Here is a 21,529-nt window from a genome sequence, read left to right on the forward strand (position 1 = left end):
CTTCGTGCCTGGGCAAGGAGGCTACCCGCATGGCAATACCACGGCACTCGGGTAGTAGTGGTACCTGAATAATTACCCCTCGAGGCTCAACGCGCCCTCGGGTGCATTGGCACGCCCCTCACTCGGACGCGGCTGCATTTGCTGTACGGAGTACTTTCGTTGATCTCTGCATAAGGTAAGCTTGCGCATTCATTGTCGCCTCGCCAGCCTTTACGAGCCGTCTTCCCCTTTGGTGGGTTAGGCTTGGAGCGCACGCCAAGCCGCAGCACAGCCTGAGCGTACGTGTACGGCGCATTGTGACATGCGGACGATGTACGGAGTACTGCTGGATGTGGAAGACTGTCAAACTGTTGGACAGAAGGCTTGCCGCCATAATTACGCACTGTGGCTTGGCCCAGTCTCTTCGGCAGACAGCTAAGATCCGCTTCCAATCTTTGGGCTCAGACAGCCGTAGAGGCCACGGCCGCCACCATCGCTCGTTCCAGTCGATTGCTTGATTGGTGCCATCCGGTGACGAATGCTACCCAGGATTAAATTGCCTTGTGCTGGGTACTGGTTACTGGGCCTGGCAGGCAGGGCAGCCTCTGAGTCTTTGAGTCTCTGAGGACCTCCGACCAGGACTGGGGAGATCACGAGATGAAGACGTCATTGCTTTCCTTACGATGCCAGGAATTCGGGGTCTACCATCCCCAGGTTCCCGTACATACTTCTCTCTATAAACACGAACTCTCTCAGTAACCGAGCCACGCAAATCAAAGGGCAGGAGGCAAAGTAGAACAGCAGGCTGTCATACCATTGTCGAGTGTCGAGACTCGACTCGAGTCTCCAGTCTAGAGTACAGTCTAGTTCACTGTGACTATGGTGAGTGGCTAGTGTCCAGTACATGTAGGCTTGAGCTGTGGTGTGGCTGAGGTGGAGCTTGATGAATTGGGCCAACCAGGGCGCTTGAGTCGCCCAGAGGAAGAGGACTGGGGCCCAAACCGCTCCAGATCATCCTGGACCGGTCACGCCCCCAGCCAGCGCCTTCCACTTTCGCCTTCCCACACATCCCCCCAAAGTCAGGTCTCGTCTACCTTGCTTGATCTCCATCCAACCGATCTACAACGCAACGGCCGTAGAGACACAAAGTCGTCACGTCTGGTCATTTCTCCTTTCACATTCCTTCGAGAACCCTGATCCATCGAGTTGTCGCTTTCGACTTTTTTTTCTAATCCAAGCGAGCTAAATACGCTGCATTACACCAAATCAATCGAAGCACCGACCATAGCTCGAAGCTTGTATGTATTCTTCGGCCTCCTCGCGTACATTCCAGTCAAAAAACCAACAAAATCGCGGTTCGCTCGGCGCACCTGGATTGTCAACGCGCATATCGTCATCGTCGATAACCTAATCGTTTCTTCGAATGCGTGAGATTTCTCTCATGGAAGATTGAACTACGGCAACACAGCAGAAGCTGCGACGACGACATTTTTACGAATCCCAACGGCCGATCAAACTCATCCAACACCATGCAACAGCGCGTATCCCCGAGTAACTTCAAAGTGAGCGACAGACAAGTGACAACGGGAGACACATATCAGTGAAGATCGCCAGGCGATTTACGCCCCATCTGACCATGCCGCTGTGGCCATTCCGTCGCAAGAGCGGGCGCAAGCGCCCTCGGAGCGGTGTCACCTTTTCTGATGTGGAGGGGCCGCCGATCAGGAGTCAAATTGAAGGGGCCGTCACCAGAGCAGATTCCAAGAAGAAGCAGCGCACTGGAACGAATAAGGCTGAGCGTGGTCAGCGCACATATAGCTTCTCACCTGGGAAGAAGGATAATTTGGAACCAGCACACCGGCGGCAGGCGTCGCCAGATCGAGCCGGACCGAGCGCTCGCAGGCGCGATGAGGTGGACGCACCACAACCATATCCTTGGACACGAACGCCGACGTTGCACCACAAGCCAAGCCGAGGTGATCCATCGAGAAGGAAAAGTACCAAGAGAAAACAAGAGGAAAAAGACAGGGCTGCGGAAATCAAGGCCCTCAGTGAGTTTCACCCTGTGCGGCCGGCGACCGAATCATGGAATGCTGGACGACCCATGAAGAAGGACAGCAGGCGTGTCAAGGCCACATCTGGATTGGGACGACATCCGGCGTCGGACATTTCGCTACCTATCCCTGGATCTGTTCACTCGAGCCTTTCGTCGGACTCTGAATTTGGAGCTTTCAAGGTATCCGCGCTGGATGCGTTGGCGCCACGGCCGACATTGCGCTACTCACAGGGCACACGCTGGACTGGTTGCAGACACGTAGGCCAACCTCATGCCACGTACCCGCGAAAGGACCTTGAGAAAGAACCCATTGCAGAGGAGCCAATCAGAAGCCATCGTCGTGTGGACGATTTGGCCGACGAGCTGGATGCACGAGACTTGCGCGAGCTGATTGAGCGTGAAGATCGCAGACAGGAGAAGAAGCGACAACAAGAACAAGAAAGAGCACAACAGCGGCTAAACCGGCAGGCGGAACGACAGAAGCGCCAAGAAGCGGCAAACCGGGCAGCAGGCACACCACCGCCAGAGAATCTTGAACGAGGCACTGCAGGGCGTGCTGTTGGCTTGGGCATTGATCCAGCATCAGCTGTGGTCATCACGTCTGAGTCTGAGCCTGAGCCCGAGTCCAAGCCCGAGCCGGCACTGCGACACTCCACGGTGTCAGAGCCGATGCCTGATGCCCCCGAGCAAGCTGTATGCGAAGACGAAAATGAAGTTGAGAGGCTGGACAGCGCGCACCCCACCATTACCGCAGGATCGCAACACCACAATGAAGCAGTTGAACCTCAAGGCTCTGCAACGTCTTTGGGCCAAAGCTCTCGCTTTGCCGGGATACTGCGGTCGAAGAAGTCCAAGTCAAGATCAACTTTGGCGTCGGAAAGAGACCGTGTAATGTCCCCTCCACCTGAGATCATTGACGAAGAAGGCAACGCCCGTCAAGGATCTTGGTCCAGCGACACCAAGCGAGGGCGTTTCTCCCTCACATCTTTCATTCGATGGGGTGGCAAGAGCAAGCGACATTCCGGAGGCCCACCGTCTTCTTTTTCGAACACCTCGCGTGAAGAGATGCAAGCCGCGGCCGCAGCGCAAAATCCTGCGCAGGCTCACCATGAAGCCCTCGCGAAGTTGCAGGGAGAGGACGCTTACCCCAGTGGCGAGTCGTCGACAACAGGCATCTACATGGCGCGCAAGACGAGCGCGGGAGCGGCCTTGCGTATGAGGTCGCGATTCCGCGAGGACTTGCCAGAGTACCCCATGTCTCCCCCTGATTCGCGACTTCAATCCCCGGATGTAGAGCCAGCACTAGCAACGATTGCTCAGTCGCCCACTCAGCCAGTGGCTATCCCCAGCTCAAATAGGCCAACAGCCCATCTTTCCTCGACTTCGGCAGAGCCCATGATGTCGATGTCGCTGGCATCTATCGACTCCGAAGGGTCGTGGCTTTCGGGTCGTGTCAATTCCAAACGCTCTGCCATTCGCGACAGCATTGCTCGAGCCAATCGCCGCGAGCAATCAAGTGACTCGCCATCTAACAGCACGCAAGAGGACCTGGCCATTACCGACGACGACTACCTAGCTCGCCTTGCGCCCCATCGCCACTCGGGCCACATGCCCGCGCCACGACGTTCGGAGGACGGGCGCCCGAGCAGCGATGAAGAAGACTTTGGCACTCGCGAATCCGGTGCTCGCTGGGGCGCCATTGGAGCCCGTCCCCAGGTGATACACGTGCACAGACATGATCGGATGACAATGCAGAGCCACGAAGGGCTCCTCAACATTGAATCAGGGGACGAAGCGGAAAGCGAGTCCCTTGTGACGCCCTCACCTCACGAGCAGGCTGACTTGCGTCGCGCTCAGAGCGTGAACCTAGGAAAGAGCGGGCACGCCCGCAATTTTAGTGCCGGTAGTGCCAAGTTGCTTGAACTCACTCCTCGCACGTCTGTTGACAGCAAAGCGAAGAGTAATGAGCGTCGAAGGTCAAGTGGACAGCTGATGAGTTTTTGATCTTTTAGGTGATCACCGACACCCACACTGAGGAACGAACTGCTTTCAAATCGATGCCGCGATTACGGCCACACTCTTTTGGCAAATTTTTCCTTGTCTCTCGGACAATTGGTCCATCCACTCTCTATGAGCTTTCCTTCTCACGACCAAAAATCATAAAAACCGAAAAAAAGAAAAAAAAAAAGTCAAGTCATCAAACGACCCTCGTTCAACCAAATAACACCAAAAAAAAAAAAGGTTGAAAGCAAGCACCAAAAAAAGCGCAGTTCTCCTCAATGTGGTGGTCGAGTCACCAAAGTTCGCTGCTCATCTTCAATCCCTGCCTCGAGCGACAATGGACATGGCGTACACGGTGATTTTCTGGTTTCTACTGCATATACCGACAACTGATACCCCCCCTCAAGCGAGCAAAAAGTCAAGTGCTCGTTGGATGCCGCTATCGTGCCAAGTGCACGCTTGTGGGACACCTACTTTTTTTTCATCCGGCAAGGCGTTATGTTTTTTGCCCTTTTCAGAACCATTTATACCCGGTCTGGAGTACAGCTAAGGGGCATTTGGCGCATTTTACGAAGGCTTGGATCGTCCTGGCGTACGACACGACAGGATAAGTTATAGTCTGGAAGGGCATGGTGTACATCAAGTCCCAACCTGTACCATAATGGTAATAGGATAGAGTATTCAGCAAATATTGCTGCAAACGTTCACAGATGTCCTCATTCGTACTGAAATTGCGCTTTGTCAGGTCGCCCCTCAATGTCGTAGTTCCTCAGCAAGGAGTTGTCAAATGTGATACAGGGTCTCCAAGTGCACACTTGGATGGGACGATCGGGACACGTTACGGTACGTCATATCGACGGAGATGATGTCCCGTGGGCCCCTGTTGGGGCGCACAAGTACGTGTACAGTAGACACCTCAGCGAGCTGCACACAGCTTTGGCCAGCAGCGCCAGGACATCTGAGTTAATGAAGGACCGGAGGTGATAAGACCAATCCATCCCACTGAGCCACTGATCTCTTGCTGCAAAGCGTCCCTTGACAGGGGTCCTATGAGGCGCTGAGATGACGGCACCACCCTCGTCATGGCACCTTTGACAAATCAGCGCGGCAGTGGCCTCGAGAATTCTCCACACTCGAGGCAGTTGAGATTTACAAATCGGAGCTTCGATGGACTCCACTGCATTTGCGTTGCTTTTTGGTTCGGTTCACGCTTTTCATGCCTTGACATTACGATTGCGACACAGTTCACGGCGGTTCCGCAAGTCCGTCCGCCATTGCACCACCACCACCACCTGCTGGCTCAGTAGTCCCACCACCTCTCGCTCCCTTTTCAGCCCCAGTCTCTTGTACATTATGTCGTCGTTCCTCCGGTCTGCCCTTCGTACTGTACCTCGATACAACACCCCGTTCCGCACTACCAGAACATTCACCACCACATCGCGCAACATGGTTGTCCACAACGTTAACACGTATGTTCCAGGAAGAGCCGGTCGGTAGCTCTGGGTCGAGGAGGACAGCTGTAGCTAATGGATTGCAGCGTCGGCGAGTTCAGGGCCGCCATTGCCGACCACGAGAAGGTTCTCGTCGACTGCTTCGCTACCTGGTGCGGTCCCTGCAAGGCCATCGCACCCATCCTGGCCGAGTACGTTCTCGCGCATGCCACGCACTCACCCTGATCGACTTGATGCTGACTGCTCTCCCCAGTATGTCCAACGAGGAAGCCTACAAGGACGTCTACTTCATCAAGCTCGATGTCGACGAGGTCCCCGACGCGGCGCAGGAGCTCGGCGTCAAGGCCATGCCTACCTTTTACTTCTTCAAGAACGGCGAAAAGGTGGATGACATGATGGGCGCGAACCCCGCTGGTCTGAAGAGCAAGGCGCAGGCTCTGCTGGCGTAAACCTGGACCTGTCTTGGCAGGTAGAATGATTGGAAGACTATGCGCCAGGTGTAGTCGCAAAGAGCAACGTGATTTGAATACAAGTCATCTTTCTTGTCTTGGCTTGGCTAAATGGAATATATAATTGCGATGCAGCTGCGCTGAACGCGATGTTCCCAAACCATGAGTTGCGGCTGTTGTCAGAGCCGTTCACCCTATCCCCAGCTGGAACAGATGCTGATGGCATCCCCATCGCCACCTGCAGTGAACGAAAAGGCTTGGATACGATGTGAGCTTGCATGGCGCTTGCCAAATGCGATGATGGCGAGAAGACACAAGTCTCCAACGGTTGACCAGCCGAAGCGGGGCTACGCCGACGCCATGCGCATCCCGCTGGCGCTGGTGCCCACTTCCGCTCACAGAAACTACCTGTTGGGAAGTCTTGTTTTGCTCATGCCGCATTATTGTGCATGTTCATCATTCAAACCTGCAATTGATCAATTCAAGTGTACACGCAACACCACGGCCTTGTCGCAACAATGGCCACAATGCAGACAACTATCGTCGTCTTGGGGTGCCCTACCACTTGATCTGGAACAGGATACAGACTAATCATGGCTGCAGAGCTGGCGTATCAGGCCTTACATCGGCTCTGATGCTCTCCAAGAACAAGAACAACAAGATCACCGTCGTAGCCAAGCACATGCCCGGTGACTACGACATCGAATATGCCTCCCCGTGGGCCGGTGCTAATGTTCAGCCGTGAGACTTCCTATTGCTTTCTACATAGCTGCTAAGCATACTGATGAGCTTAGCATGTCCCTGAGAGACAACAGCAGGTGGGAGCGTCGAACTTGGCCTGAGCTCAAACGCATTACGGAGCAAGTCTCCGAAGCAGGCATTCACTTTCAAAGTAATGGGCTTTTTCTTGTCTCTGGCTGCAAGGCACCAAACTAACATTGACCAGAGAGTCTGATTTACCGTCGAGACGGGGACCTGGTTGGCGGATACTTCCCGGACGGACTCTTCGAGAAGGACCCCTGGTTCAAAGAAGTGCTTCCCAAGTATCGCGAGTTGGACTCCTCAGAGGTGCTGCCGGGGCACGACTCGGGCGCAGAGGTCGACAGCATCTGCATAAACACAGCCATCTATCTCCCCTGGCTGCTGGGGCAATGTCTGAAAGCAGGCGTAGTGGTCAAGCGTCACATTCTCACACACATTAGCGAAGCTAAGGCGCTGAGCCACACGGGCAAGGCAGCAGACATCATCGTCAACGCCACTGGTCTCGGGTCATTGAAGCTCGGAGGCGTCGAAGACAAGAATATGGCGCCGATCCGAGGCCAGATTGTCGTCGTGAGGAATGAGTGCACCCCGATGGTCTCTACCTCCGGCACCAACGACGGACCAACTGAGCTGCTGTATATCATGCAGCGCGCCGGCGGAGGTGGTACGATCCTCGGCGGCACCTACGACAAGGGCAACTGGGAGTCGCAACCCGACCCGAACATTGCGCAGCGAATCATGACAAGGGCTGTTGCTGCCAGACCAGGGCTTACCGATAACAAGGGCGTGGAGGGACTCAGTATTGTGCGCCATGGTGTTGGACTGAGGCCGTTCCGAGAGGGAGGCGTGAGAATTGAGGAGGAGAAGCTGGCAGACGGGACATGCGTAGTGCACAACTATGGGCATTCGGGATGGGGGTATCAGGGCAGCTACGGCTGTGCTGAAGCGGTCGTTGAGCTGGTGGAGGAGATTCAGAGACAACACAAGGCCAAGCTTTGAGTAAATCAGCGAGCGTTCCTTTAATTACTTGGTGTTTCGTCGGTCATGAGTTGGTGAGACATTGCTCAGCCGATGTTTCAGGGATAGCTATATCGGGGCGATGCATGTACCCAATATTATCGCGCTGCACCCCAGACTGGAATCACTAGACCCCAATTTCGAGCCGCGATCATGGAATTAACGCGCCAGAAGCTTCACTTTCCACCATGGCAGATGCGAAAGAACTTGAGGCCACCGCGCCTGGCAAGTGGCCATGGCCGGTTCAAATACCACTCGATATTCTCTGCGGGACAGATCCCGTCGGCAAATACATCCCCCCGCTGCTTTGGCTAGCTGACGCAGCGCTCACCTCACTCATCATCTGGAAGGTCCCCTGTATGTTTGTTTCACTTGACGGCTTCGAGCGCACGTGGCTGACACGGGAAAGACACAGAGATCGACTGGGTCGCCTACATGCAACAGATCAAGACATTCCTCGCCGGTGAGCGCGACTACACCCTCATCACCGGGCAGACGGGGCCCCTTGTCTATCCCGCCGCACATGTTTACACCTTCACCGGGCTCTACTATCTTACCGACCATGGCGAGAACATTCTTCTCGCGCAGCAGATTTTTGGAGTCTTGTACATGGCGACATTGGCGCTGGTCATGCTGTGCTACGGGAAAGCCAAGATGCCCCCATACGTCTTCGCGCTGTTGATAGTCTCCAAGCGGCTGCACAGTGTCTTTGTCCTGCGCTGCTTCAACGACTGCTTTGCGGCTCTCTTTCTCTGGCTGACCATCTACCTGTTCCAGCGGCGATTCTGGACTTTTGGCGCCGTCGCTTTCTCCCTGGGCCTGGGGATCAAAATGTCACTGCTGGTGGCCTTGCCTGCTGTGGTGATCCTGCTTTTCATGGGGCGCGGCTTCTGGGCAAGTCTTCGACTCATCTGGCTCATGGTGCAAATACAATTTGCCCTTGCCGTGCCGTTTCTGGCGAAGAATGCAAAGGGATACTTTGGAAAGGCATTCGAGTTGTCTCGGCAATTTAAGTACGAGTGGACAGTGAACTGGCGTTTCGTTCCCGAGGATATCTTTCTATCTCGTGGGTTCGCACTGACGCTACTCGCCGGACATGTCACCGTCCTATCGGCGTTTATCATCCACCGATGGATCAAGCCAGCCGACCGCACTCTCCTTTCCATGCTCCCTTCATTCCTCAAACTCCAGTCGCCCTTTACGGCCAAAGAGGAGATTGTCATCTCCAGTCGCCTTTCTCCGGACTTTGTCATGTCCTCTATTCTCACTTGCATGGTGATTGGCATGCTCTTTGCTCGCAGTCTGCACTACCAATTCTACGCCTATGTCGCGTGGTCGACGCCGTACCTCATCGCCCGCGCCTTTCCCAACAACATCAGCATTGCGCTGGCATTCTCCTACTTGCAAGAAGACGGATGGAACACCTTCCCCAGCACCCCGCTGAGTTCACTCAAGGTCGTCGGCACGTTGGCGGTCGCTGTGGCGGGGATGAGCGCTGTCGCCCTGCGCGAGGATCGCAGCATAAGCATGGCCGCGGGCAATGAAGGGGGCCGGCTGGAGGGTGATGCGTCTGCTGTCAAGCTACCTACCAAATCCAGGAAGAATATATGATTCAGTCCGATTCGGAGTCGGAGGGCGGCATCTTTCCGACCGTCGACTCATTTTCTGAGTCGCTATCGCTTGTTTCGTGGAATTCTTTGGGCCTAGATACACATATGTAAGAATGGTACTCCCTAATGCTTGCAAAGACGCCAGGAGAGACAGGCAAACGTACCAGTACGGCTGCTTGCGCCATTGCTTCTCGCTGCGAACCACGTTGACAATCTCCCCCTTGGCCCTGACCTCCTCACTCTGTCCTTCATACAGCTCTGCAAGCACAAATCCGCCTCTGCGAATCCAGATGGTGTTGCGGAAGCGCTGCGCAAGTTCGAGGAGTCGGGTCTTTGTGTCGGGGAACTCGCATGTGTAGAGGTTGTTGCCCTCGGGCTTGATCACACGGACGACAGACTGGTTTGGCGACAAGGCTGTGGGAGGCAAGAGGGTATTCTCCGCCGCGGCGAGGACATTGCGCTTGGGACGGCCCATGGTCGGAGTCTGGCTGTGCGCGAAGCGGGTGACTGTGAATAGTACAGACAGAGTCGGGAATATTTTTCTGGACCCTGACCTGACCTGGACGTGGGGTTTGAGACTTTGAGTTTCCCGCACCTGTTAAGGTACCTTGAGGGGCAGCCCTCCTTTATTCCATACACTCCGATAAACGCATAAATCTTAACCTCTGCGAAACTGCTTCTTGCGGAGAGCCACATTCTACCTAAGCTACCTACCATCAACCATCTTCCCTCTGGCCAACAGCGGTCTGCGTATGCAACCCTTGTACAAGATAACGGTGGACACTCCTGTTCAACCAGTTGTCAATGCTGCATCGCGAGTGCGCTCCTGCCGGGCCGCCCGGAGATTACTATTCAAGCTTCAGGCGGCCCCTACCGCGTCCGACAACGTCCCTTAATCACGACACCCTTTCTTTCAGCGCCCTCTAGGCCCGCTGTTCTAGCCTAAAAGCCACTCTGTTCCGATTGCTTACATCGGTGATATGAGCCACCGTTGTCGGTGGGGATTGTTTCCTAATGGAGTTTCTCCTGGGTCACGATGATCGCCAAAAATGTGACAGGCCAAAAAGTCTCTGCGGGGTTCATGTTCATGATATAAGTCGGAAGCTCAGGCTGAGCATCGCTCCTGATTTCATTTACCAGTTATAGATGAAAAATTTCTTTGATCTGGCACTGGGTCAGTCTCTGAGTCCGTCGCCATGGCTTCTACGTTACACATTGCAGTCGAAGTCGACCAGACCAAAGCCGTCGATCATGACGATCAAGGCACCAGATCACTAAATGACCGGCCAAAGTTGTATCGAGAACGTATCCAGGGGCACCAGAATCCATCGAGTTGTCCAGGATACCCTCTCGCCATGTTCGACCGCCTGGCCCAACGACTCCTCGTCGTGAGGCCGACCAGGAGATGTCTCGTCCTTCCACGCCCGTCGATGTGACCACTGAAGCTCTCCCGTCTGTGTAGAACCCATAAATGAATCGCTTTCGACTGCTTGTCGTATGCGCCCTCAACCTGGGCAACGGCATGGTAGACAGTGCGGCTGGTGCCCTCATCCCGTACATGGAGAAGTACTATGACATTGAGTATGGCGTCGTCTCGCTCATCTTTGTCGGCCAGAGCATTGGCTTCGTACTCAGCGCGGTCTTGCTCGAGCACTCTCGTGCGAAGCTGGGACGGGCCAAGACCATTGCGCTCGGCCAAATTCTCATAATACTGGGCTGCATTTCTCTGGTCTGCAACGCACCTTGGGTCGTCAACGTCCTGTCATTCATCCTCATCGGATATGGTCTGGCCGCCAGCGTCGCCATGGGCAACATCTTTTGCGGCGGATTGCGAAACTCGACGTCTCATCTCGGCTTGTTCCACGGCAGCTACGGCATCAGAGGCACGACTGGTCCCCTGATTGCCACAGCCATGATGACCATAACGCGGACCATCTGGAGTCGGTTCTACCTCATCCCATTGGGATTCTCCGTCTTCACGCTCGGCGGGTTCCTCTGGGCGTTCTGGAACTTTGAAAAGGAGCAGTCGCCTGCTGCGCGCGCTGCCGAGTTCCCGGTGGGGACCGAGTCCGCGATCCTGGGCATGGCTCGCGCCCTCAAAACCAGGACTGTGCTGCTGGGCGCGCTCTTCATATTTGCCTACCAAGGTGCCGAGGTCAGTATCTCTGGCTGGGTCATTTTCTTCTTGATCAATGCCCGCGGAGGCGATCCGTCCAGCGCTGGATACGTATCCTCTGGCTTCTGGGCGGGCATCACCCTCGGTCGCTTTCTCCTCTCTGGGCCCGCCCAGCGGATCGGCGAGAAGCGATTCGTGTGTTTCTCGACAATCATGGCGCTTCTCTTCCAGGTCCTCGTATGGGTGGTGCCCCATATTGTCACCAACGCCGTGGCTGTGTCCATTGTTGGTCTCATGCTGGGCCCAATCTATCCGTGCTGCGCGGCGGTCTTTCTGCGTGCACTGGCCCGGAGTGAGCGTCTGAGTGGCAAGGCGACCATCAGTGCCTCTGGCAGCCTTGGAGGTGCCATGGCCCCCTTTGTGACGGGATTGCTGGCGCAGGCTGTCGGCACTTTTGTGCTGCATCCCCATTGTCATCTTCCTCTTTCTGGTCATGCTGCTCTGCTAGTGGGCAATACCTGCAGAGGAGAAGAGGGACGAGTAGGCTGTCATGGCGCCCGTGCGATGGAGCGCGAAAAAGCACCACCAATACCGAGTGGTGGACTTTTTGGAAGCGGACACTGTTCAAAAATCAATTGGCACGGGCAGGAATGGGCCAAAAGTGAGGTCGTGGGGGAATAGAGAAAGTAATGAAATCGTAATTCGCCCTCTTTCCAGTCTATCCAAATGCGCAGATGCTCTATCAGTCTTTTCTATTCGTTGCCTCGTGGATTTGAAAAGTCATCCGTCATTCACCTCATCCACGTGTCTACTCCAGGCGGCCTTTGGCGGCATCCTTGACGGCCAATGTCCCATCTAGGATCTCCTTGCACGTTTGCGTGATGCTGGTCCAGTCTCTGAAGGTCACAAAGGGGACCTTTTCGTTCTCGCACCATGTCACCAGATCTGTACGCGTTAGAAAATCTCTCGTTCATTGAAAATGAAGAATTGCACACTTACCCTTGTCAGCCTTGGCAAAGAGCAGATCTGTCTCCTTGGCGGCAGAAAGATCCGAGACACCATCACCAGCGTAGAACATTGTCGGCCGCCCTTCGAGACCCGAGTACTTCCTGATCTCCAGGCTCTTGTCGTGGCCAAAATCAGTGTCGTCGTGAAACTTGATGGACCATCCGCCCTTTGTGTTGATGTCCTTGCCGTCCCGCGACTGGACGTCGTTGCTGACGATCTGAATGTCCCAGCCCTCGCCCAGCAGATTGTCCAGCAACATGCTGATGATGGGCGTCATGCCACCCGACAGAATGACGATTGGCACATTGTTCTCGCGACTCCAGGCGTAGAAGTCCTTGAAGCCGGGATCGAGCTTGATGTTCTTCTTCAGGATCTCCTTGCACTCGTTGTACGGGGTGTCGACGGAGTCGAGCATTTCCTGGAACGAGTCGCGGAATGCCATGCGGCCGTAGAGAACATCCTTGTTCAGGCCGACGCGCCTCTCCTTGCCAAAACCGAGGTTGTCGGTCATGAAGTCGTTCGAATCGGCGGTGGTGATGGTGCCATCGAAGTCGGTGAAGAAGATGGCAGGAGGGTTGTTGCGCAGGGCAGATGTTTCGCTGGAGATGGAACCCATGTTGATATGATTTCTTACATGTACTGGCCGTGAAGGAGAGCGATTCGCGCAGAAGTTGATGCGAAGCAAAGTGGTGGTTCTGGAGGGGCAGCCGTGATGACGGAGGGGCAAAATTTGGAGGGGCAGAGCATCAAATCCCTTATATCTACAGGTACGAGAAAATTTACGAAAACTAGACTGGGAATGATGAGGTCTCACTCGCTCACACAAGAGCTAAAAGACGCATCCATACACCATTGACTGCTTGCAGCGGCCAGCGACGTCCATGGCTGTCCTCGTTGCGAAAGCATTGGCGTTGCTGCCGTCATTGGCGCTTGGGTGCCCCCACATCCAGGCACACTGCAGGTCTTGGCGCGAGTATCGCCGCAGCGCACGGATCTTTCCCGAAACAGTAAGCGGTCAATGGATAAAAGGGGCAGTATTCTGGAAACCCCAGGGCACGTACCTTTCAAGTTGATTTCGAAATGCCGACGATGAGCGAGGGTGGGAAGAAGGCTCCCAACACACCTGGTCACGCCCACAACGACGATGCAATCCCTCGGGCGGCCTGTGGCTCGGACTGTCCTTGGGGCGGCACGTCAGCTCCATGGAAGGCCGTTGTTGCCCGGGCCGAGACTATGGGCCGAGCAATCGCATGAAAGATGGCGGTCGAGGCAACTCACGGTACCGATGCGATGCTACGCGACATTTCCCAATGACGAAAATAAGAATGCCACAGCAGAGAAAACGGCCGATCCAATAACAGATGAAACACCGTCTAATAGAGCATCGGCCTCCGAATCGGGAGCGGACTTTGCCGCCAACGGTGGCACACGCGAACAAGCAGAGAACAGCAGCATCCATGCACAAGAACCGTCCGTCAACGACCGCACGCTGCCCTCCTCAAAGGTGTTTCAGAACAGTCTGAAAGAAAAGTTTTCCGTCGTGATGGACGATCTACAAACCCGCGCCTTGAATGCTTCGCAAACCCTGAACGACCTCACCGGCTACTCTGCCATTGAGTCTATCAAGGCCGAAAACACCGCCCTCGAAGATGCCCTCGCGAAAGCCCACGCCCATCTCACAGCCTCTCGCTCGCAGTACAAGTCTTCCAACTCAAAACGAGCCGCCACGCAGCGAGAAGTCACCACGCTGCTCGCGAGGAAGGAGTCCTGGAGTCCCACCGATCTCGAACGCTTCACCGAGCTGTATCGTGCAGATCATGTCCTAGAGGGCGAGGTGGCTGCTGCGCAAGAGGCCCTGACAGAAGCGGAGGGGGAGGAGCAGAGACTCAGCCAGAAGTTGAACGCGGGCATACTGAAGCGGTATCACGAAGAACAGATATGGAGTGATCGCATTCGCAGAGCAAGTACATGGGGCACCTGGGGTCTTATGGGCATGAACTTCTTGCTGTTCGTGGTGCTTCAATTCGTTGCCGAGCCATGGAAGAGGCGGCGCCTGGTGAATGGTGTTGTGGCCGAGGAGAAGCAGGTCCTCGAGGAGGTTCGTGGTGAGCTGGCGGCCGTGAAGCTTGCTCTGGAGGCGGCAGCAGCGAAAACCCAGGAGCCGGATGAGCCCGTCGTTGACGTGATGGAGGCTGTTTCGGGTGAACCTGTCACGACGGCTGAGACAACCACCACACCTCCTGCGTTGCTACAAGAGCACGTATCCGCGCCGGAACCTGCGATCACATGGAAACGGTTCCTTCTCGAGCCCAAGAGATGGCAGATTTTGGTGAAAGATCTTTGCAGCGACAGACGACTAGATTTGCGTATGAGAGATGCATCAGCGTTGGCGTTGGAGGGTGCTGCGGCAGGGGCAGCCGTTGCTGGGGCTGTCTTTTGGATGATAGCACGAAGATAAAGCTGTATATCACTGTCGTCAAAATTGGCCATGTATATCATATACCTGTAATGTAGAGCGGTGATTTCGAAGACTAGAAGTTCAATCATAGCGCGCATCGCATTGTTCTGTCGATTTACAATCGCAAGACCACTCAACTGTGTCGCTGCAAGACAGCACGCCTCCTCTTCTCTTCTCAGTCCCCTGCCTCCTCATAGACGCAGCAGTGAACGATGCCTTATCGGCGACAGCCCAAAGCTGCCACACACAGTCGTATCATTCATCGGCGGAGCCAACGCCTTGTCCCACCATAGCTGTGATGGGATGCAAGTCCTACACCCTAATTTAACCGATCGAGGACGCGACAGGCTCCAGTCGTCAACTACACGGATTGACAAGGTTCGCGATACTAGGACATTGAATCACAGTAGGACGTTTATTATTTGCTCTGAAGCATTCACAAAGCGTCGTCTTTCCTGACTGCTTGGCATACAGTACACGCTTTGCCAACCTGGACTAGCTGCACTTGTTGCAGGCCAGAAGCCCCGCGAAATTCGACGCAACCCCTCTGCGTATCACCCGCTGCAGCCGCTAAGCAAAAGGCTGCCCGCACCACCAAAAACATCCGTCTGTCAACAAGTACGTACCTACCTTACTTACGTACCTGTACAGACCTTACCTCACCAGGCACTGACGACATTCTTCCGGGCCCATGTCCAATTGTCCATGTCCATTTGCTCCCCAAGTTCCAACTGGCTGCCTGAACGACCTGATCTGAACCGCGGCGGACCTCTTTTCGCTTCCCCACCACATCACAACATCCTCGCAACGCCAGCCAGTTCTCCCCCCGTACCGCGTGGCAGCTGAGGGACGGCTTCAAAGCCCTCACGCGCCGCTGAACAAGGGTCTCGCACTTGTCGCCTTTTATCAGGAGCCTGTTTGCTGGCGATTCCTTCATCCTCAAGTTTTCGATTTCCTTGTCCACCACCTGCCGCCCTCCTGCAGGCAGCCAAACCATCCAGAAAGAAAGAAAGAAAGAACCCGAATACCCTCAACCACCTCACCCACTCAAACCCGTCCGCCGCGAACGCATCGCGCAACCACCCTGATCATGAATGAGGAAGAAGCGATTCAGACCATTCACAAGAAGATCGAGCGCGAAAAGGCCCTTATCAACGCCGCCAATGCTATGCGTGCCCAGACCAACAACGAAGCCGTCCGCTCCCGTCTCGACAGCCAGATCCGCGACGGTCGTCGCAACGTCGGCTTCTTCGAAGAGAAACTGCGCGACATCCAGGTGCGCCGCGCGAGCTCGGCCATGGACCGCATGTCGCTCAGCGGTCCGAGTGGACGAGATGGAGAGTCTGCCCCCGCGCCGCCGCCCAAGGATGCTTCGGGCTATGGGGATCGCGGGAACTATGGCGAGGCCAACTACAGCCAAATTGGGCAACATGGCGACCTCATGCCACCCCGTCACCCGTATGCGCCCCCAGCGCCGGGCAGCGGCATGCCCAAGGCCAGGCCCAACTTCACCAAGCTGGACCTCATTAAATACGACAACCCATACCTGGGCCCTCGCATCCAGCTGATGCTGTCCCAGCTCCAGTTCAAGCTCAACGTTGAGGAGCAGTACCTCAAGGGTGTCGAGAAAATGGTGCAACTGTACGGCATGGATGGCGATCGCAAGAGCAAGGCGGATGCGGCTGCAAGGAGAGTGGAGAGCAAGCAGAAGATTGTTCTCTTGAAACAGGCGCTCAAGGGATACGAGGAGCTGCACATTGACATGGACTCGAGCGACAACCAGGACGACGACTCGATCAACATGCCCAACATCCGCAAGCCGCTGAGCGGTCAGCTTGCCATCCGCGTCATGGCCGTCAAGGATGTTGACCACGCGACCACCGGACGATTCGCCCGCGGTCCCGAGACCTTTGTGGCGGTCAAAGTGGAAGACACCGTCATGGCGCGGACACGAGTGTCACGTACCGATCGTTGGGAAGCCGAGTACCATACCATTGACGTGGACAAGGCCAATGAGATTGAGCTGACCGTGTATGACAAACCAGGGGAGCACCCGCTGCCCATCGGCCTGCTTTGGGTCAGGATATCGGACATTGTCGAGGAGATGCGTCGCAAGAGGATAGAAGCGGAGATGAATAGTTCTGGCTGGGTCTCTGCCGACAGAATGGGCAACTCGGGAGCAGGCCCTAGCGCCCCGTCGCAATTCCCCATGAGCCCCTCAGCCGGATCGTTTGCTGGCGCAGGAGGTCCTCAGTCCCCCGGCGCTGGTCCTCCAGGCAGCGCCGCCTACGGTGCTCCGGGGCCGCAGCCACAAGTCGTCACTGGACCGATCGATGGCTGGTTCAACCTCGAGCCAGCTGGACAGATTCAGCTGCAGATGAGCTTTGTCAAGACAAATGCGGACCGCCGTCCAGTCGATCTCGGTCTCGGCAGAAAGGGCGCCGTCCGCCAGCGCAAAGAGGAGGTGCACGAGATGTACGGCCACAAGTTCGTCCAGCACCAGTTCTACAACATTATGCGCTGCGCGCTGTGCGGAGACTTCCTCAAGTACTCGGCTGGTATGCAGTGCGAGGATTGCAAGTACACCTGTCACACAAAATGCTATACCAGCGTTGTGACAAAGTGCATCAGCAAGAGCAACGCGGAGACGGACCCGGACGAGGAGAAGATCAACCATCGCATTCCTCATCGCTTCAACCCCTATTCAAACATGACTGCCAACTGGTGCTGCCACTGTGGTTATATCCTGCCCTTTGGCAAGAAGAATTGCCGGAAGTGCTCCGAGTGCGGTCTTACCTCTCACGCGCAGTGCGTGCACCTCGTTCCCGACTTTTGCGGCATGTCCATGGCTGTCGCAAACCAGATCCTCGAGGGTATCCGAGTTCAGAAGAAGAGACAGGCCAACGCCACCTCCATGACCGAGCGTACACTGCGGCCAGGCAAAGCCAGTCCTACGAACACGCACTCTCCCTCACCGTCGTACTCGGGCTCGACAACGGGTGGCTATGCGCCGCCACCATCGTCAGAGGCCGCTGAAGCCGCCAAGGTCATGTACAGCCAGCCTCAATCCCAGCAGAGGCCACCCGGGCCGGATCGCACGTCGAGCTCCGCGGCAGCCGCGGCAGCATCAGCGGCAATGTACTCGCCACAGAGCCAGCAGCAGCCACAGCGCCCTGTGCAACAGCCGATGCACAGCTATGACTCTCCAGCGCGGCCTGACGATGTCCATGCGCCAACTGACCTCGGACAGCAGCAGCAGCGCAAGTACAACCCCCAGGACTATGCCAACGTCCACCAGGGCTATGCCAGTCCGCCGCCACAGCAGCCTCAGCCTCAGCCTCAGCCTCAGCCTCAGCCTCAGCCCGTGCAGCCGCAGCGACCTCCTCCCCAACAGGTCCAGCCCACGCCGCCGCCTCAACAGCAGCCCCCGGCGCCCGCGCAATCACCGCAAACCGCGTATCCTCCGTCGTTCCCCGCCCCGTCGCCCACTGGCACGGAGCCCGCGGGGGCACCGCTCCAGATCACTGGTCCCAATCAGTTATCGACGCAGCGCAAACCGTTGCCCTTGGCCACTGATGCCGGCACTGGCAAGCGCATCGGTCTCGACCACTTCAACTTTCTCGCAGTCTTGGGTAAGGGTAACTTCGGAAAGGTCATGCTGGCCGAGACGAAGCGCTCGCGGCGACTCTTCGCCATCAAAGTGCTCAAGAAGGAGTTCATCATTGAGCATGATGAGGTGGAAAGCATCCGCTCCGAGAAGCGCGTGTTCCTGGTAGCCAACCGCGAGAGGCATCCATTCCTGACTAACCTGCACGCTTGCTTCCAAACCGAGACCCGTGTCTATTTCGTCATGGAGTACATTAGCGGTGGTGATCTCATGTGGCATATTCAGAGGGGTCAGTTTGGCACAAAGCGAGCGCAGTTTTACGCGGCCGAGGTGTGCTTGGCCCTCAAGTACTTCCACGAGAACGGCGTCATCTACCGTGACTTGAAGCTTGACAACATTCTCCTTACGCTAGACGGCCACATCAAGATTGCCGACTACGGTCTCTGCAAGGAGGACATGTGGTACCGCTCCACGACGAGCACGTTCTGCGGCACGCCCGAATTCATGGCCCCCGAGATCCTTCTGGACAAGAAGTATGGCCGAGCGGTCGACTGGTGGGCGTTTGGTGTCCTCATCTACCAGATGCTGCTGCAGCAGTCACCGTTCCGAGGCGAAGACGAGGACGAGATCTACGACGCGATTCTCGCTGACGAGCCTCTCTACCCGATCCATATGCCTAGAGACTCTGTGTCGATCCTGCAGAAGCTCCTGACCCGCGAGGTGGACCAGCGTCTGGGCAGTGGGCCGACAGATGCGCAGGAGATCATGTCCCAGCCGTTCTTCCGCAACATCAACTGGGAGGACATTTACCACAAGCGCGTGGCGCCGCCCTTCCTGCCGCAAATCAAGAGCGCCACAGACACGAGCAACTTTGACTCTGAATTCACGAGCGTGACGCCTGTTCTGACACCCGTTCAGTCTGGTAAGTGTACCCGGCGCCAGTCCTTGTTCTCGAAGGGAGCTAACAGTAGCAGTTCTTTCACAAGCCATGCAGGAAGAATTCCGGGGCTTCTCGTATACTGGAGACTTTGATTAGAGGGGGGAGCATATCTGATGTAGACATGGACGAATTATGAAGACCAAGCGAAGTTAAGAGAAAGCACAGCGGGACGCATTCATCTTAGTGGCAGTTTGGAGATGGCCGATGACTGAGGGGGTAAGCGGGCGTAAGAATGAAACCCATGGTCTTGATTATATGCATAGTGGAAATTCTCGGCGACATGCAGATGTAGGTGGTCTAACAGTGTATTCATGCTATTCTACGCCCGTGATATGCCCCCAACTCCATGTTCATAGACGCCGTTCCGTTATTGAGTGTACTCCTTCTGCAACAGCTTGGCGATGGTGTTCAACCTGTCGGAAGTGGTTAGCATGCAAGGTCAAACGTCGGAAGAAGACAGAAAGGTACTCACTGAATATTGCTGGTGCCCTCGTAGATGGCGCCAATCTTGCTGTCGCGCCAAAACTTCTCGGCGAGACCCTCGCGGACAAAGCCCATGCCGCCCATCCACTCAATGGCCTGTCCACTAACCTTTTGCGCAACCTGCGAGGCGTATAGCTTGGCCATGGCGGCGTCCTTGACAAAGTCCTCGCCGGCCTCCTTCTTGCGGGCGGCGTTGTACACGAGGGCGCGGGCGGCGGCGATCTCGGTCCAGGACTGGGCGAGCTGGTGCTGCATGCCCTGGAACTCGCCGACGAGGCTGCCAAACTGCTTGCGGTCGTTCCAGACGTACTTGGCGGCGTTGTCAAAGGCGCCCCACGCGAGGCCGGTCATTTGCGCGGCGATGCCGATGCGGCCCTCGTTGAGCAGGGAGATGGCGTACTTGTAGCCGTGGCCGCGCTCGCCGAGCAGGTTCTCCTTGGGGATCTGGACGTCGTCAAAGGTGATGACGCACGTGGACGAGGCCTTGATGCCGAGCTTCTTCTCCTTCTTGGCAATCGCGAAGCCCGGGGTGCCCTTTTCGACGACAAAGGCGGTGATGCCGCGGTAGCCCTTGCTGGGGTCAAGGTTGGCAAAGACGATGAAGAAGTCGGCCTCCATGGAGTTGGTGATCCACATCTTGCCGCCGGTGATGGTGAAGCCGTCGGCCGTCTCGGTGGCCTTTGTCTGCAGGGCGAACGCGTCGGAGCCCGAGGCCGGCTCCGACAGGCAAAAGGAGGCAACCGTGTCGGTGGCGAGCCGGGGCAGCCACTTTTGCTTGAGGTGGTCGCTGCCGTAGTTGAGCAGGGCCGTGTTGCAGAGGGTGTTGTGCACATCCACCATGACGCTGACGCTGGGGTCGACGCGCGCGAGCTCCTCGATGCCCACAATGGCCGACGTGAAGTTCATGCCCGCGCCGCCAAACTCCTCGGGGATCTCGATGCCCATGAGGCCCTGCTCAAAGAGCGCCTTGACAATAGACGGGTCCATGGACTCGGCCTCGTCCATGTCGCGCGCCTTGGGGAGGACGACCTCGTTGGCGAACTTGGAGACGGCGTCCGCCATGGCGGCCTCGGTCTCGGAGAGGTGGGTGATGGGCGTGGGCGTGAGGTCGGAGATGTCCACGGGCTGGGCGTGGGCGCGGACGGACGTGGTCGCGAAGGCACGCGCGGCCGCTGGCCTGGCAACGCTGGATCGCAAAGCCGCGGAGGACGTGCTGGTCGTTGCCTTGGACACGAGAACGCGTGTGCCGCGGACGGCTGGCCTCATGGCTCGTGTAAGTGAAGACGACATTGTGAGGGGGGTTCTGTTGCTCTAGGGCAATGTTGGAATAGGCAGACGTATTACAAGACGGGCAGAATGAATCTCACAGAGCAGATCAAGGGAAGAAAAGGCACAACCCCCGAAACATCGACGATTCATCGGCCTACGCAGAGGTCGGGCAGATCGATGGAGCCCCGGCTGGAGAGGTGGAAGAATGGACCCTCCAGCGCTTCAGCCGAGGGTAACCATCAACCCCAGCTCTTGGCTGCCGACTTCGCGGGGCGGACGAGCAGTGGAAGTAGATGGCCGCAGTTTTCCCGACGCCGCTTTGC

The 21,529-nt window shown here is 56.3% G+C and overlaps 10 protein-coding genes across 10 annotated transcripts; 7 read left to right on the forward strand and 3 right to left on the reverse strand.

The window, feature by feature from the left end:
* Positions 1-1,615: 1,615 nt before the first annotated feature.
* J7T54_000933 (uncharacterized protein) lies at positions 1,616-4,039 on the forward strand (the record flags this gene model as incomplete). The annotated part of the gene is made up of 1 exon (XM_051504974.1): positions 1,616-4,039. One exon carries the CDS (start codon positions 1,616-1,618, stop codon positions 4,037-4,039), a length of 2,424 nt encoding a protein of 807 aa, XP_051363646.1.
* A 1,443-nt stretch (positions 4,040-5,482) lies between these two features.
* J7T54_000934 (uncharacterized protein) lies at positions 5,483-5,936 on the forward strand (the record flags this gene model as incomplete). The annotated part of the gene is made up of 3 exons (XM_051504975.1): positions 5,483-5,505; positions 5,574-5,678; positions 5,741-5,936. The coding sequence occupies 3 exons, from the start codon at positions 5,483-5,485 to the stop codon at positions 5,934-5,936; spliced, it is 324 nt and encodes a 107-aa protein (XP_051363647.1).
* Positions 5,937-6,570: 634 nt separating this feature from the next.
* Positions 6,571-7,697, forward strand: J7T54_000935 (D-amino-acid oxidase-like protein; the record flags this gene model as incomplete). Its single annotated transcript, XM_051504976.1, has 2 exons — positions 6,571-6,669; positions 6,885-7,697. The coding sequence occupies 2 exons, from the start codon at positions 6,571-6,573 to the stop codon at positions 7,695-7,697; spliced, it is 912 nt and encodes a 303-aa protein (XP_051363648.1).
* Positions 7,698-7,903: 206 nt separating this feature from the next.
* On the forward strand, positions 7,904-9,326 carry J7T54_000936 (Dol-P-Man:Man(5)GlcNAc(2)-PP-Dol alpha-mannosyltransferase-like protein; the record flags this gene model as incomplete). Its single annotated transcript, XM_051504977.1, has 2 exons — positions 7,904-8,072; positions 8,125-9,326. The coding sequence occupies 2 exons, from the start codon at positions 7,904-7,906 to the stop codon at positions 9,324-9,326; spliced, it is 1,371 nt and encodes a 456-aa protein (XP_051363649.1).
* A 1-nt stretch (position 9,327) lies between these two features.
* J7T54_000937 (uncharacterized protein) lies at positions 9,328-9,800 on the reverse strand (the record flags this gene model as incomplete). Its single annotated transcript, XM_051504978.1, has 2 exons — positions 9,328-9,418; positions 9,490-9,800. 2 exons carry the CDS (start codon positions 9,798-9,800, stop codon positions 9,328-9,330), a joined length of 402 nt encoding a protein of 133 aa, XP_051363650.1.
* Positions 9,801-10,796: 996 nt separating this feature from the next.
* Positions 10,797-11,985, forward strand: J7T54_000938 (Bypass of stop codon protein-like protein; the record flags this gene model as incomplete). Its single annotated transcript, XM_051504979.1, has 2 exons — positions 10,797-11,861; positions 11,950-11,985. The coding sequence occupies 2 exons, from the start codon at positions 10,797-10,799 to the stop codon at positions 11,983-11,985; spliced, it is 1,101 nt and encodes a 366-aa protein (XP_051363651.1).
* A 264-nt stretch (positions 11,986-12,249) lies between these two features.
* On the reverse strand, positions 12,250-13,065 carry J7T54_000939 (putative phosphatase-like protein; the record flags this gene model as incomplete). Its single annotated transcript, XM_051504980.1, has 2 exons — positions 12,250-12,386; positions 12,441-13,065. The coding sequence occupies 2 exons, from the start codon at positions 13,063-13,065 to the stop codon at positions 12,250-12,252; spliced, it is 762 nt and encodes a 253-aa protein (XP_051363652.1).
* Positions 13,066-13,734: 669 nt separating this feature from the next.
* On the forward strand, positions 13,735-14,907 carry J7T54_000940 (Sensitive to high expression protein-like protein; the record flags this gene model as incomplete). Its single annotated transcript, XM_051504981.1, has 1 exon — positions 13,735-14,907. The coding sequence occupies one exon, from the start codon at positions 13,735-13,737 to the stop codon at positions 14,905-14,907; it is 1,173 nt and encodes a 390-aa protein (XP_051363653.1).
* Positions 14,908-15,997: 1,090 nt separating this feature from the next.
* J7T54_000941 (uncharacterized protein) lies at positions 15,998-19,550 on the forward strand (the record flags this gene model as incomplete). Its single annotated transcript, XM_051504982.1, has 2 exons — positions 15,998-19,436; positions 19,501-19,550. 2 exons carry the CDS (start codon positions 15,998-16,000, stop codon positions 19,548-19,550), a joined length of 3,489 nt encoding a protein of 1,162 aa, XP_051363654.1.
* A 271-nt stretch (positions 19,551-19,821) lies between these two features.
* J7T54_000942 (Short/branched chain specific acyl-CoA dehydrogenase-like protein) lies at positions 19,822-21,227 on the reverse strand (the record flags this gene model as incomplete). Its single annotated transcript, XM_051504984.1, has 2 exons — positions 19,822-19,867; positions 19,927-21,227. 2 exons carry the CDS (start codon positions 21,225-21,227, stop codon positions 19,822-19,824), a joined length of 1,347 nt encoding a protein of 448 aa, XP_051363655.1.
* Between the last annotated feature and the right edge of the window lie 302 nt (positions 21,228-21,529).

The sequence above is a fragment of the Emericellopsis cladophorae genome (genome assembly GCF_022114955.1).
Source record: "Emericellopsis cladophorae strain MUM 19.33 chromosome Unknown NODE_11_length_583618_cov_114_125112, whole genome shotgun sequence".
NCBI lineage: Eukaryota > Fungi > Ascomycota > Sordariomycetes > Hypocreales > Bionectriaceae > Emericellopsis > Emericellopsis cladophorae.